Source organism: Athene cunicularia (assembly GCF_003259725.1).
Source record: "Athene cunicularia isolate RWA chromosome Z unlocalized genomic scaffold, athCun1 chrZ_part1, whole genome shotgun sequence".
NCBI classification, from domain to species: Eukaryota; Metazoa; Chordata; class Aves; order Strigiformes; family Strigidae; genus Athene; species Athene cunicularia.
This window is the reverse complement of record NW_020799142.1, coordinates 276970-292234: the sequence shown is the minus strand read 5'-3', so window position 1 is coordinate 292234 and position 15265 is coordinate 276970. Positions and strand designations below refer to the sequence as shown.

General features: G+C 37.4%; 1 protein-coding gene across 3 annotated transcripts; it reads left to right on the top strand.

Moving 5' to 3' along the window:
* Window positions 1-860: 860 nt before the first annotated feature.
* Window positions 861-13217, top strand: CZH5orf30 (chromosome Z C5orf30 homolog). Of its 3 annotated transcripts, none has more exons than XM_026865679.1 (3): window positions 5763-6284; window positions 7540-8603; window positions 10852-11605. In XM_026865679.1, exons 2-3 carry the CDS (start codon window positions 8601-8603, stop codon window positions 11500-11502), a joined length of 654 nt encoding a protein of 217 aa, XP_026721480.1. In that variant the 5' UTR covers window positions 5763-6284; window positions 7540-8600; the 3' UTR covers window positions 11503-11605. The 3 variants fall into 3 exon arrangements, with proteins under 3 accessions (XP_026721479.1, XP_026721480.1, XP_026721481.1); XM_026865680.1 differs by having other exon boundaries at window positions 5764-6284; window positions 7540-8139; window positions 10852-13217; XM_026865678.1 differs by lacking the exons at window positions 5763-6284; window positions 7540-8603 and adding an exon at window positions 861-1183 and having other exon boundaries at window positions 10852-13217.
* The last annotated feature ends 2048 nt before the right edge of the window (window positions 13218-15265 follow it).

The window sequence follows — 15265 nt, the reverse complement described above, 5'->3', positions numbered from 1 at the left end:
GTGATGTCATACTTTATTTCCCTTCCCTTTTATTTTTACTTTCAGGAGGGAAGTTAGGCAATTGTTTGCAAGGTTCATTACAGTAATAGCATCTTTGCTCAATCCTTGCATAGCAAATTAAAATAGGGAAATAATCAAACTGGCTGTTAGCAAAGCCATTACCAAAGGTTTCTATCTATTCAGTGTTCAAACATCGTAGATGTGAAAATACCACAGAGGTTATAGACAGAGATTGGTGGTATTTCAGTGAAGAGAAAGTCACCAAGAGATGATTACTTGATCCTTTCTTGTAGTTTTGTACAAAGCAAAAAGATATGTGAGACTGAAGTTTATTGTTAGAGAGTATGAGAACAGGTGGAAGGGGTGGAGGGCAAGGCTTGTGCAGGAAGTCTTACCGCCCATCACTCCAGAGTCGCCTCTGCAGGAGGATCCTGACACTTCAACTCACGGCCCAGCTGATGATGTCCCCTGCCTCCTCCAGTGCAGCCCTGGCCTCAACAACAGGAAGCCGCAGAGCTGCATGGAGCCAGCAAGCCCAAGCCCCACTCCAGGGTGCTGTGGGCCAGCCCAGGGCTGCCCTCCGAGGTGCTGCTCACCTCGGGGCCCAGCGCAGCCTGTCCCGCCGCAGCCTCTAGCGTAGCCTCGGCCTTCTCCTCACAGACACAAGCACGCGAGGGGCGGTTTTACAGAGAGAAAGGAGAACGGGAGAGAAGGAGGCGAGACCGGGAGCGGGGGGGAGCACGACGCCAGCCAGACCCCGGTTGTGTCCATCCCACTGCGGGGTGCGGGGAGCCACCGTCTGCCTTTGGGCCGCGCCATCCCGCGGCTGGCTCAGACCGGAGAGCTTGGGAGCCGCGTAGCGGCTGGGTCTGGGGTCGAGGGCGCGTAAGACGGGCTTTCCCCGCGCAGCACGGACGTTCTGGCGCGTATCCACCGCCTGTCTTTTACGCGAGCCGAGCGACGGGCCCTGCGCTCTCCGCAGGTCCGCGCATCCTGCGCTCCCAGCCCACGGCTGCTTCGCTTTACCCAGTAGTAGCTGATGAATGCGGTGGAGGTAAGCAAGCAAGAAGAACTACCGCAGAGTGTTCATGGAGCTGTCCGGGCACATCTAGGACGAAACGAGGGTGTTGGTCCCGCTACCCGCGTGCGGAATTGTCATGTAGGGCCTGAAGCCCGCAGTGAGGTTGCTCAAGTGGGCTTTCTGTGCCAATCGCTGGTAACTGTGTAAACGGTGAAAAAGCCAAGAGTTCACCTCTTAGCACCTGTATCTTTTCATAACCAAGTATAGCTCCCTCCAGGTGCAACTTGGCAACCACCGGCAGTCGCCATACCATTTTTAATACTCTTCGGCCAGTTGTAAACCTGAGTATGAACTTACTATCCAGTCTGATAGTAACATAGTGCACTAGTGCCCAGCTTTATGTGGGTAACTTTGTATTTCTCTGTAATAGAGATTGATTAAGGAAGGGTAAAGAGAGATTCGAAGCTCTGTTTAAACACTGATTGTACCATGATACTCATTGACAGCATTTATGCACTCCACTGTGTGTTAAAGTGTTTTTACTTTACAGAGTATGAAGCTTCTTAAGCTTTATTGACAGGCGTGTTTTGCCAATTCTGTCTCTTCATTGGGGAACTGCTGAACAGTTGAGGTGCTGTTTTGAGTGGTCTACAGATCTGTAGGAAAACAGTCTCAGGTCATAAAGAAAATGGCAAATTATGTGCATTAGTAGATGTTTTCTGTGAGCAGATCATTGCTTGTTAGTGTGCTCTGTAGAGTGAGGCAATACTGTACATATCGTGACTGAGCCACTGGACATACATACACACTTGCACTGCTGTATGTCAAAATGAATTAATGGCAGAAGCCTGCAGTTACACAGAGCTCAGTGGGAGTGATGGAGAGGATCTGTGATGGGGAGGACTTGCTGCTTTTACCAGTAGTTGGCCAGCTTTTGACATGGCTCATCCTGAATACATTAAGAGACCTTGGAGTATTTCCAGGAAGGGTGTAGTGAGGAGTGCAGAACTGATGCTTTGTTTTGTCATGGGGAGTAGAAGTTGTGTAGCACTGATTCTTTTTCCTACTTTTTTCCAATCATCTCCCTTCTCCCACCACCCTGCTGCTGTTGGTGTATTTTGAACCATATTCTGCCTTATGTGGTGTGCTTGCCTTTTTTTTTTTTTTTTTTTTTTCCCCCCCCTTGGGGGAGAGTGGTTGTTAGTATAATGAAGATGGAGGAGGGTGGTTCTTACAGTGACTTTGAAGCAGAGGGAAGTGAGGCAATGGCAGTGTGATCACTGAAATTAAGTTCTTGCATAACAGTACCAACTTTGTATTTACACTGCTAGCTTGGCCATCATATGCAAATGCAGTAAAGTCAGGTGAACTGAGTATTCCAGGACAAAATTTTCTGTGTGCACTAGTTGTAAGTTTAATACAAGTTTACTGTACCTGCATGTGCTGCTGAGCTTTTATTAATTTTTATTTCATACTTATGTTAAACACTTGGTTTTAGGTAGCATTTAAGTATGGAAAGGAGCATTTCAGGAGGCAGAGAACAAAACTTTAAAGCCATTATAAATGTAACTAGAAAGCTTGAGGAAGTGACCTTTAGCAATGTGGATGGTATTAAGTGAATGAGACATCTGTCCAACCTAAATATCTGCAGCAGATCACATCAAGGCAGAGAACTAGTTATTTAAAGGGCTTCAGTTAAAAAGCCAAACCTAATGAACTCAATTACATTAATTAAACATATTTTTCCTGATATCTTTGGGTAGGTTGTATTTTTAACTACTATATTTCTTTGAATAGCTGTTCCTAGGCAAAGGCTGAATATAATGTTGTTGTTGTTGTTTAGGTTGATAGTCTCAAGATAATATCTGCAGAGCTGTATTTTCAGATGTGACAGTATATGATACTACCAAACATGCATTTCTTGTCGGACACAAAAGCAATGGAGACCTTTATTCCCATTAGTGTTTTGTTTTTTAAAGACAAAACTCAGTATTTATTCTGTGAAATCTGTAATACTTTAAATATCTGTGTGCTTTTTTTTTTCCTATCTGTATTATTTTCAAAAAGGAATTTAATTTTTGTTGACAGGTCAGATTGTGGTATATTTTTGTTGTTGTTTTTTTTCCAAGTGGGGTAACCTGAAACTAGAGAGAACTTTGAAAATTAAACTTAGATCTTTTGATGATGGTAAGATGAAAATCAAAAATACAGAAAACCAAAATTTACTTATAAAGGAAATACTCCTTTAACTTACTGACGAACTGAGGAATAAAAATTGTTTTACAATATGCATCAGCTTCTTCATGTGTGTCTCACTTTTTCATCTTCTGATGAGTAACATTAGTAAACAGCTACATTTATGCTGGCCAGGACCATCACTTTACGGATGGAGTGGAGGAGGGAAGTGTTAATCTGTGATTCCATCCAGCAAGGAATTTGCAGTGTTTATTTCAAAGACTAAATGTTTTACAAAGGTTACCCTCTGTTAAACACTTCTATCTAATGTTGCTTAGCAAAGAGAAGTTAAAAGTTAAGTGGCCTTCTTTCCCACCATTTTCTTTTACTTTGCCTGCTTGCTAAGTCTGCTCATGCAAAATTCATTAGTCTGGACCAACTTTTGAAATTCCATCTGTCTCTTTTATGTGTAAATTGTATGCTCTGTCATGCTGATCTGGTCTGAGCTAGTCACTGGAATTGCCAGTTGTAGTTACTCAGTAATTAGTTTGTGATCCTCTTCATTTTTAAAAGGCAATTTCGTGGATCATAATTGTTTTCTCTTTAAAGCTGCATTAATAACAAGATTAACAAAATGGTTAAACAGTTCTTGCTTCTTGCAGTAGGAACATATTATTAGAAACCAATTTAATTTTCTTTTGCAATGTGTTTAATAATTCTGTATTCTTTATAAAATATATGGTATTTATTGTGTATACTGGATTGCTGAAAGTCTTAATATTTCACCTGTTAACAAGAACCTCCCCCCCAATTATTCTGCAGTTATAATTTTTACTGGTTGTTTTGTGGACTGGTGTTTTGCATCATATCCTGAAGTTATGTCACTGGCTTTATTAATTCAGTAATATCCGTTAAATTTTTTTCTTAAGGTTTGAAAGATCATAACATATGCTTTATGCATAATTTAATTTTCTTGCATGTAATTTTGAGAAAAAATCCATGCTAATTTTTTTTTGTACTCGATCTGAATTCTGTCTCATGCAGTGCAACAATTTATATTACCCCCATTCTGTTTTTCTTTAGCATAGAGTATTTTGGAATTTCTCCTAAGGAACAGCAAGAGTTGATGAAGAACATGTGTAGTTTATTGGGACCTTTCATGAGCGTGTTCTCTGTGATTCTCCCCCCACACGCCCGCCTTTTCCTGTCTCTACAAACACGGTATCAGTCTGTAAGACATAACACGACTATTATAGGGGACCTTTAGGAGCCTGGTGAAGCAACATTAATCTTTAAGTCCCTTCAGCTGAATGTGAAGAGCATGGCTAAAAACTGTCTGGCAGTACATGCAGCAGAATCACCAGCTTGCACTAGAAGAATCTACAAGCTGCATACATCTCAAAGTCTATGACCTGGCTGCCCTAGCTCTAGAACAGAAATGTGGCACCTTTGTGGATACTCTTACATAGTGGAATTTTAGCTTGTTTTTTTCCCTTTTAACTAAGTATTTATCTTGGTTTATTTGCAGATTGGAAATAATTATTTCCAGAAAACTTTGCTCTACAATTACAAATATTCCATTAGGTTATTTCAGTGACAGAGAAATGTGATGGGATTTCCAAGACCACGTATTTCTTTTCAGATTGCAAGGGGAAAGATGTAGACTTTATTCTTCCCCTTCACAGAGACAACTGAAAGAATTAAAAATGTGTGCTGGCTTCACATGTGCTTCACGTGTGCTGGGTGACTTTACTTACTCCTGATATTTGATAGACAAACATATCTTTTAAGTTCATTGTATATATTAATTAATGGCAGCACAGAGAAAGGGAAGTGTCAGAACTTGGTTGATCTCTCTATCCAGTATGTTTAACACTTAAGAGTTGGTATCACTGAGTCTATTGCCATATTTCCATTCTGCCTTCTGCTTATTTCGGAATTTTATCCATGAGATAGATCTTTATGATTCTTAGCAAATGGTACTACCTGCAGGCTTGTCATCTAGGGAAAAAAAAAAAAATCTGTTAAAAATAAAAAATAAAATCATTGGTTGGATGGACAGAAATTTAATGCTTATCCTTAAAAAAAGGCATCTTATTCTACTTGACAAGATAAGTAACAATGGAAATACCAATTTACAGAGAAGCAGTTCTTTGGCTGAGAGCAACTTATTGTGGTGCTTTCAAAATATTGCACTTTCTACAAAGCATAAGAGCATCAAGGGAAACCCCTCCTCAGCTTTCTTTTTAAAATATTTTAAATCTAAGTATTTTAAATATTGAGTATTTAAAGTTGATATTTTTTTAAGTCACATTTCTTTCCTTAGAAAGACGATGAGTAATACATGTAACAGAAAAAATAACAAATAATCAGGGAAAAATAAACAAGCAAAGATGTCATTGGGTGCAGTGAGAGTACATGGTGAGAGATCATTCCGACAGCAAATGATTTACAGTGCATATATTAGCATGGTCTGATGGTATGACACAGTAGTGTGTCATACATGTATGTTTTTCATTTGTTCCATGCTAATCTGAGTGGTATCTGACACCTTTGTGAAAGATTCTATAATTTGAAAACCTTTATATTTGCAAAATATGGAAGTTTTTATGTTTTTACTCTTGAGCTATCCCAAGCATATTAATGTCTTGTTTGAGACAATCAGTCATTTATAGTAGTTAACCTAGATTTTCTATTCACTATTTCTCTTCTCTGTGTTTTAGAAAATTTTCTCAATATTTAATGGATTGGGTCAGATTAATTTATATGCAGAGCCTGTTTTAAATAATAAAGAGAATCGATAAAATCTTAATGAAGTGAATTGTATTCTGAAAGAACTTCTGGTGTGTGTTGGTTGAGTGAATCCTTGTGGATTTTCAGTTATTTTCCATGCTTCTTACAATATGTGAAGCAGCAGCAAAGGATATGCCGTGTTGTTTCTTTTTGCCTTGTTTTGATTTTGTAGTAAATCTTTAATTATAAATTGTCTTGAATTGGCATCACTCTGTGTCATTCTTTTTTAAGAAGCAAGAAGCAGTTGTGATCTGAAGAAATAATATTTTAAAATTGAAGTACTGTTTTTTTCAGTGTTATAAATTAATTGCCGATTTCAACCTGTATGTTTGAAGTGGCTTATCTCAGCTCAGAATAAAATTTATTAATCAAAAAACATTAGAATCAACACATTTTTGCCAATGAGAAACAAGCATATTTATTCTGGTTGCATAAAATTCTGGACTTCTGGAGGTGATTAAGTCATCGAAGGCAGTTTCAGCCTCCCCTTGGTTTCTGAAGCATCTCCCGCACAGGAAGCTGTTGAGATGCTTGAAAAAGTGATAGTTGGTGGGTGAGAGGTCTGATGAGTACGGTGGATGAGGCAGAGTTTCGTAGCCCAGCTCGCTCAACCGTTGCAGCATTGAAAGTGCAACATGTGGCCATGCGTTATCATGGAGAAGGATTGGACCCTTTCTGTTGACCAGTGCTGGGCACAGCCGTTGAAGTTTCTGGTGCATTTCACTGATTTGCTGGGCATCCTTCTCCACCATCATCGTTTCACCCAGATTCAGGAAGCTGTGATGGATTAAACCATGAGCAGACCACCAGACAGTCAGCATGACCTTTTTTTGGTGCAGATTCGGCTTTGGGAAGTGCTGCGGAGCTTCATTGCGGTCCAACCACTGAGCTGATCATCACCGGTTATCATAGAGCATCCATTTCTCATCGCACATCACAATACGGTCAAGAAACGGGTTGTTCTGGTTGTGAAAAAGAAGCGCCGACGACACTTCAAAACTGCGATTTCATTGTGATTCTCATTCAGTTCGTGCGGCACCCATTTGTTGAGCTTCTTCGACTTTCCAATCTTCTTCAGATTCTCAGAAACAGTTGATATGCTTACTCCGAGTTCTTCTGCAAGTTCTCAAACAGTTGTGCGTATATCTGCTTCCACCAGAGCCTTCAATTCATCATCGTCAATAGCAGAAGGACATCCGCGACCTTCTTGATCTTCAAGGTCAAAATCACCACATCAGAATTTTTGGAACCAAAGTTGCACTGTCCGTTAACACTTCCCTGGCCATATACCTCATTGTTGTTTCAAGCAGCTTGCGCTGCATTACGTCCAAGTTTGAACTCATAGAAGTAGATCTGTCAAAATTGCTGTTTTGACATCAGAACTTCAAACCTCCAAAATTTGTCAAAAACGCAGTTTATATTATACAGCGTGAAAGTTCATAACATGAGCTTTTCAAAAATAAATAACAGTACACCGGTCGAGAAGGTACTATTCCTGAAACATACACAATGAAAATCACATTACAAAATGGAAATTAATTTCTGAACAGCCTATAATTGATGCTGAGAATTACCAATAAGCTTACATCGCTATATAGCAAATAACACAATAGCAGTCATCTAATGCCTTGTAACCATGGAAATGGCCTAAAAATGCAGTCTAAAAGTTTTGAATAAATACTTGTACATAATGATACCTACATTCACAGGAATGGTGAATCTCAAAATCTTTTCTCTTAAAGAAATTTCCTAAGTAATGTTTATCATTTTTCACCAGATAAGGAGGCAAAGCATGTTGAAGACATGTGGCAGTTTGAGTAACTCATATTAAAAGTCTTGGGAAAGAACAGCTGAGCACATACATACATACTGAGTTTTGGACCTCTGCCTGTGGAGCTGGCCTGTTACTCATCTCACCAGCTAACAGTGCTGTTTCCTTGTTCCCTTGAGCTTCTGACATTTATGGCACTAGCTTCTGACACTACTGTTGCTTTCAAGTGTCTGTCAGATTTATTGGTTTTAGGGGTGGACTATTCTTCACACTGGAGCACAGACAAGAAGTTCTGCAGTTTCAGACTGAACTACTAGCCTGCAGCTTGCTGACTTGAAGGCTTTTCTGCTCTGATTTTTCTTTATACTGTTTTTGACTGGTGAGGGGTAATTGTTTGGCAATGAATCCTGCCTGCTTCCCTCCTGTTTGTGGTTATTCTTCAAAGTTGATTACTTTTTGTTACCAGGACACACACCTATGTTTCAAACAGAAGTAAATTAATTTTAAAGGCTGTGTTCTGAGAAGAGCTTTCACATTACTTTCAAGTTCTCAAGGCTTTTTAAACTCAAAAAGTGCATGAGGACATCTCTTCCTCCATTTCCTTAGGGCATGTATTGCTGTGGCAAGTGATTGTTGAGTTTGTGTTTCTTTGTTGTTGTTGTTGCTGTTTATATGTGACTAGGCAATATGATTAATTTCTAACCTTGCTGTCTAACTATTTTATTTATACTTTTTCTAGCATCATTTTACCTCTTTAACAGAATGGGTTGAGTCTTTCTAGAAGATTGCTGGAAAGATTTCTGAACTGCAGGGTAAAAATTGGGAATTAAAATAACAAGAATGGTAAATATTTAGGTTTCTTGGCTAAAATCACAGGGTAGCCAGAAGTTTTAATGCAAACTTTTTGTGTGCTGTGCCTTGAGTAACCATGGTTCCTGATGGTGCAGGAACTGTAATTCCTACTTAAGGAGTTGGTTATGTGTATCTTTAACTTTGGCTGAAGATATTTATTGTCTCACTGCTAGATATGGTGTTAAAGTAGGAAACAACAACTGCTTCTGCTATTCTGAAAGTTTTAATTGACCCCATAAATATATTTCAAAGTCAGTGAAATATAATGGGCAACATTCTTTATGTGCATGTTTTTTCAGCAAGAAATTTTGGTGTTTGGTTTGCTTCAGTATTTGAATTCTTTATCTTTTGATGTGCTACCTGTACTGTAAAATTCAAAATGCTCTAAAAGCTGATTGGATTAAGTATATCTGTAAAAGTGCTATACAAAACTGGTACTGAAGAAGCAGACCTCCATTTTGAGAACTGAAAAAGATCATTTAAGAATAAAGGAACATTAGTAATAGTCTCTCCATAAAATAATTTTGTCAATGGCAAATAAAATCCTCTTCAGCAAAACGAGATTTTATCTACTTCTAGTTTATTAGCATAGGGAGCAGCAGGTTGATTTGAGACAAAGTAGGGAAGCAGAGATGGGAACACTACTTAAAATGCTCCTTCCCAGTCCCTGAACAGAAACAAGGTAGGCTTAGATTTTGCATAAATCTAGATTATTTTCTTTTGCAAGTAAGATATCCGCACAGCTTTCCCTCTTATTTTAAGAGAAATGGAGATTAAACCTGATAGAATTTTTGAGGATGTCTAATTGTGAAAGTTTTAATGAAGTATTCCCCCGTTTGTTGCATCTTGCTACTCAGCCTGTGACCTCCTAAGCCTCAGAAAGTTTGCAAACTGATTATAGCATGTTTTAAGACAGTCTCATTTATGAAACATTACTGAGCTTTTGAATGTGGTGTATGGTCACCTATAGTGAAATTAAAAATTTTGTTTCTGCTTAACACTTGCATACTAACTTGCCTTTCTTATTGCCTTTAAATGTTACAAAGCTATGCTGAATTTTCTGTGAACTATATTAACTAGAGAGCTACTAGCTACTGTTTAGAGAAAAGGTGAGGCTGACAATGAAGGAAAGACTTGGAAACAAATGCAACCTTTCTGTTTTGTTAAGTAGCTGTGCCACCAAGATGGTGTAGGCTGTGGATTATTTTGAAAACAAAGAAATTAGAAGAATTAAGCCTTCTCTGTGTTCTGGCGTCCACTGGTGTATACTTGCTGTGGTATTGACTTTATCTTTCCGTGTTGGAGATGGTAATGGCTTGTGGCAGACAGCTGTATCTGTAAAGGCACCAAATGATGCATTTGGAATAGTTGTGAAGGAAGAAAGGTCAGGGTGAAATAGTCTGTGTCCAAAGAAATAGAAAACCATAGCATTCCAAAACCAGAATATCCCAAAAGAAATAGAAAATGACAGAATTCACAATATTAGTTATTCTTAAGATGCTTATAAGAATCTTGTGCTATATTCATTAAATGCTAATATACTGTTTCCTTTCTTAAAATACATTAGAATAAAATAGCATGAATTTGGTTGATTGTGGATAAGATGATAGGTTGGGGGGGGGAGATTACTGATAATATATAAAGACAGCTGTTGAACAGCCAGGATGCCATTCTTTGAATCTAAAGCAAGCTGTATTCACATCTGGAAGAGGGAAGCATTGCAGTACCCTGAGCAGATCAGGTCTAGTCTGTGGTCGTCCTTGACTGAGGTAGCAGCTGTTAGACATATTTTTTTAAAAAAGCTTTGTTTACTGAGATTATCAATAAAAAAATTTCGTAGCTGAATATGGGAGAAGTTGCTGTGGATATGCCAATGGATGTAGATGGCCTCAGAGGCAAGGGGCTATAAGGAATCAAATGGACTAAAAAAAAGAAAAAATGGACTGGAAAAGTACTTCTTTTTTGTCTACAGTACTATTCAATAATGCTTTTAATGTTTAAGAATATCAGGAGTCTATTTATGGTATCTTTTACTAAAAAAACATCTAAGTTAATTTTAAAAGGCAGATGTTGGTGATAATTTTGTTATGCAACACCCTGCAGAGCATAAGACAAGGCTGACTACAGAAGTAATGGTCATGTGTTCTGGGTGATATAAAATCTCATTTCTGCTATCCTCTCTCAACTCTTCATGTTGCATAAAGGCTCTATTTCTGATCAAGCTCTGTTTTATTTTTAGGAGGATAACATTGTGTTTAAAATGGAAGTTGACATAAACAGAGAGTCTAGAACTACCCTATCCACTCTCCCTGTGCCTCTTGCAGAGGTGAGTCCTGTGGGCAGGATGGAAGCAGAGAAGCCCCGCTGTTCCAGTACTCCCTGCTCACCAATACGACGGATGGTTGCAGGATATCAGATCCTCCACATGGATTCTAACTACCTGGTTGGCTTCACGACTGGAGAGGAGCTGCTAAAATTAGCCCAGAAGTGTACAGAAATTGAAATTGAAGAGAATAAAGGGGAATCTGGGTCGAACTTGTGCTCCAAGCAGCTTGATTCAGGACTTGCACGTTCCTCCCGTTTGTACAAAACTAGAAGTAGGTACTATCAGCCATATGAGATCCCAGCAGTAAATGGAAGGAGGAGGAGACGGATGCCCAGCTCAGGGGATAAATGCACTAAGGCTTTACCATATGAACCTTACAAGGCACTTCATGGTCCCCTGCCTGTTTGCCTTTTAAAAGGCAAAAGGGCTCATTCAAAATCACTGGACTACCTCAATTTAGACAAAATGAGCATTAAGGAACCTGCTGACACAGAAGTGCTACAATATCAGCTCCAGCACCTCACCCTTAGAGGGGACCGTATGTTTGCAAGAAATAACACATGAGCTATTATTTTGAACTTAGAACCAATTTCTGATTAATTTTCTGTTGCTGCAAAAATCCACTATTGTAATGTGTACATGACTGTCTACATTGTAGGTGGTTGTATCAGCTAAATGTTATCAGAAAGCAATTTATTTGAATAGAATCTTGACAATACAATATGTTACAAGTACTTGGAGGGAGAAATCTTTCCTGAGCAAGCAGCTTCTGGTGCAAATTTGACTGCAACTGATGAATATTTATTTGGATACCTTTTAACAAAAACCAAAAGCATTTGATTATTTTGATAACTTTTTTTTGTACAGTCAGATCTAGTACTTACAGTAACTGAAAAATTGGTAATGTCTGCTTTGTTGTTGATAATTTTGGCTTGATATTAGAAACTGCTCTTGGATAAGCACCCAAGTTTAGGAGGTTTCTTTGGTTTCACTATTTGTTCCTGTATTCTACAGTAAAATGTATGTATTACCTTTTTTTCTACATCATGGGGAGGAAAGTGATCGTGGCTAATGTGGATCACTTGCTATTTAAACAGTTCAAACATTTTCAAATTATGTTTGCAGTGATGATGAGGGTGAGTCACTCAAAACAAACCTTTGCTACTTGAATCAAATTATTTTTTAATTTTGGCATGGAATTAATTGCTTTGCCTCCTCTGTTCTATAAAATTTGTTCAAGATAAATATTTTTGTTATAAAAACAAATCCTTTGGGGAGTGATTTTTTTTTGTTAGTGGGATTTATTTTTTACATTGTCTTGACATACAAACCAAGGATTCACTGCAGATTCCAGTAAGTACACTGGAACGTCTGCAATGGTATGTCAGTACTGTTTTTTATTTTAATTCATTATTTATATCATGTATAGTAACAGAAGATGTCAAATAATTTCATCATTGCTTTAAAAATTCAGTTCATACGAAGCAATGAACTCTTTGAGATCTGGAAGGCTGATTTTTTTTCTAGTGGAGTGTGAGTAAAGTATTTCTGTATCAGCATTGAAGAGATGATCCTGGATTATTTAACAGAGTAGATTGAATACACTGGTTTACTTTTGTTACTTAAGAATTTTTTATCCGAACATTGCATCAAATACAGTTTTGACAGCTGTGTTCCTAGATATATTTAAAACATTTTAGTAAGTTACATTTAAAAATTAAACTAATTTTTAGACTTTTTTTAGGTGCAATCTTTTACTGAAGCAGTGTGCAGCTGGGTTTTTTATGATGATCTCTGCAGAAGTTAAAAATAAGATCACATTGTTTTGAAACATAAATTATTTTATCAGTTGTTCCTGGTAGAATTAAGATTTTTTTGTTTGTTTGTTCATCATGCAGAATGAACAGGAAGCACTAGTTATTGCATGTGCTCTGGAAAATGAAGGATTCTTCTAATTTTATCTTTTACTCCACAGTTGTAAATGAAGGCAACCCATTGTCTGCATTTTGCTGGTTTGGTTATCTTTTTTTAGGCTTATTAGAGTCTTTGCAACAAACTGATACGTAATTTTGAAAGTTAACTACACCTGTGTAAATTTAATGTATTGAACAATGATCCTGAAAGTAAAATCTTCCTATATAGTCTGTAGTTTGAAAAACAGAATATGATCAGATGGCAAAGAGATGGGGGGTTTGTTTAAGGAATAAACACCACTGTTTATTGAGTTACCCTATGAAACTGTGTTTCTGGCTGAAAAATAAAAAGGGTCATATAAACAACTGTTGTTGTGGAGTCTTTTGCTGTGTAGGAAAAAGATGACTTTTGAAAAATACAACTTTAGACCAGAGATCATTTAAAAACAACTTGAAAGCAGGAATCTTGGACTTCTGTGAAATAGATGCTTACATTTGTTACTTTGTTTCAGGAAACAGGCCATGTAATTACTGATATTTTGTGCATGTTTCTAGTGTCATCCAGTGCCCTAATTGTATAGCTACAGTAGAGAGTTTGATGGCTGTCTGGCCAAGTTAAGCGTAAAAATGTGCTAATACATATGGTAATATTGTTTGCTTAATGTACACAATTGCAGATCTCATGGCATATCCTCATTCAAGAGCCCAATGTTGGCAAGTCTGGTTTGTAATGTTCTTTACCAGAACTTCTACATCCACAAGAAGTTCCTGGTTTTACCTCTACATTAAGCAAAATCTCAACCAAATTAAAGCTTTTGATCTTGTCTTATTTTTGCTGCTTATAATGCCTTCCATTAAACTAGTCTATTAAAATCAAAGACAGATAGTTTGACTACTAAAATGAAATTGAATGTGAACAATACTGACCTTTCAAAGTGAGTTCTTGCTGTTCCTGTAATAAGTTAAAAGGAAAAAAAAAAAAACACTATCAAAAAATAATGTTTCCTTCTCAGTTTTAGGTATCTTTCAGAGGATTAAAAGAGTGAAGGTAGATATGATACAGTGTAGTAACACAAATATTCCATTTAACAGACCATTAATACCAAAGCAGATCTGGAATCAAATGCAAATGTGTAAGCTTGGATATTGAGGCAGATCTTAAATTCAGGCATGCTGCTGGCATTTTTTAAAAAAAATATACCAAAAAAGGATTGGTATGAAATCCATTCTTAGTTTCAGTGTGGGGTTGTTTGTTTTTTGGTGGGTTTTTTTTTCATTTCAGGTATAAACTTGTAACTACTACTCCTGTCCTGCTTTGTTATGGTTTGTATTTATAGCTGCACATGGAACCTAACTGACCTTATGGTTTCCTTTACTTTCTCTTTGTCCATCCATTGTGCTCTGATTTACACTTGGTTCTCGTATGTGATGATCTCTCTTGTTGAGCATTACTTTGGCGGGAATTGTTAATTGCAGACTAGGGCTACTAGTCAATATTGCAAAATAATTAACAGACAAGCTTTTTGAATTTTCTAAAACTTTTCTCCTGAATGTGTGGGTTTTGTTGTTTGGTTTGTTTTTTTCACTGCTGGGAAGAATAGAAGGATGCAGAAAGTTTATTTTTAAACTGCTGAAAATGCAGATGTTGCTGTCTGGACATGCAAAAAGGTTCTTGGTAATTCAAGGCTTGGAGCATAAGTAATTCCATTATTTTGTGAGCTAATAAGAGAAGAGGACAAGTGTAATTTTTAAGAAATACAAGAGAAGATCAGAAAGGCTATAAGCTGCATAAAAACCTTCCAAAATCTACAGTATCTGCAGAAATATTAACTGATTAGTTTCTGTAAACCTGGGTGGTGTCAGGCTGTATAATTTCCTTTTGAAGAAATGAAAAAGCTATCCAGAACACAAAACTGTGGTCTGAAAAAGTCCAAGTGGGTTTCAAAGTATGTTTTAATTTGGTAAAACATGGGATTCAGTTAAAAAAAAAAAAAAAAGAGTCTTAAGGTGAATACTAAGCTAATGTCAAGTTTTCAAATGAAAGTTTGTCATAGTAGGAAGGGAAATACTACCTGTAATATTGACTATAAGCAAGGAACTGTTAATGGATAAGATTTTTGTTTCTAACACTGTAATTGTTGTTTCTAACTCTTTCAATGGTAACAAAGAATCTGAAACAGAAATTGTCCAACATAATAAAACTCATGTGTTTGGGAGGGTGGTCTGGCTAAAGTCAGTTATTCGTGTTAAACTTAATTTTAAAGAGGAATGTGTGCTAAAAAAAAAAACAAAACAAAACAAACCACTAGAAAAAAAATTATCTTCAGTGGGAATATAAACAGTGATTTGATCTTTTAATTAGGACATAAGTTTCAGAATGGGTGATTACACTGAACAGTGTAAGACTGGCAAAA

Coding starts and splice junctions, on each gene's coding strand:
- CZH5orf30 (XM_026865678.1), top strand. CDS start 1,040: ATGAATGCGGTGGAGGTAAGCAAGCAAGAAGAACTACCGCAGAGTGTT. Junction 1,184..10,851: donor GGCCTGAAGCCCGCAGTGAG/GTTGCTCAAGTG, acceptor TTTTATTTTTAG/GAGGATAACATTGTGTTTAA.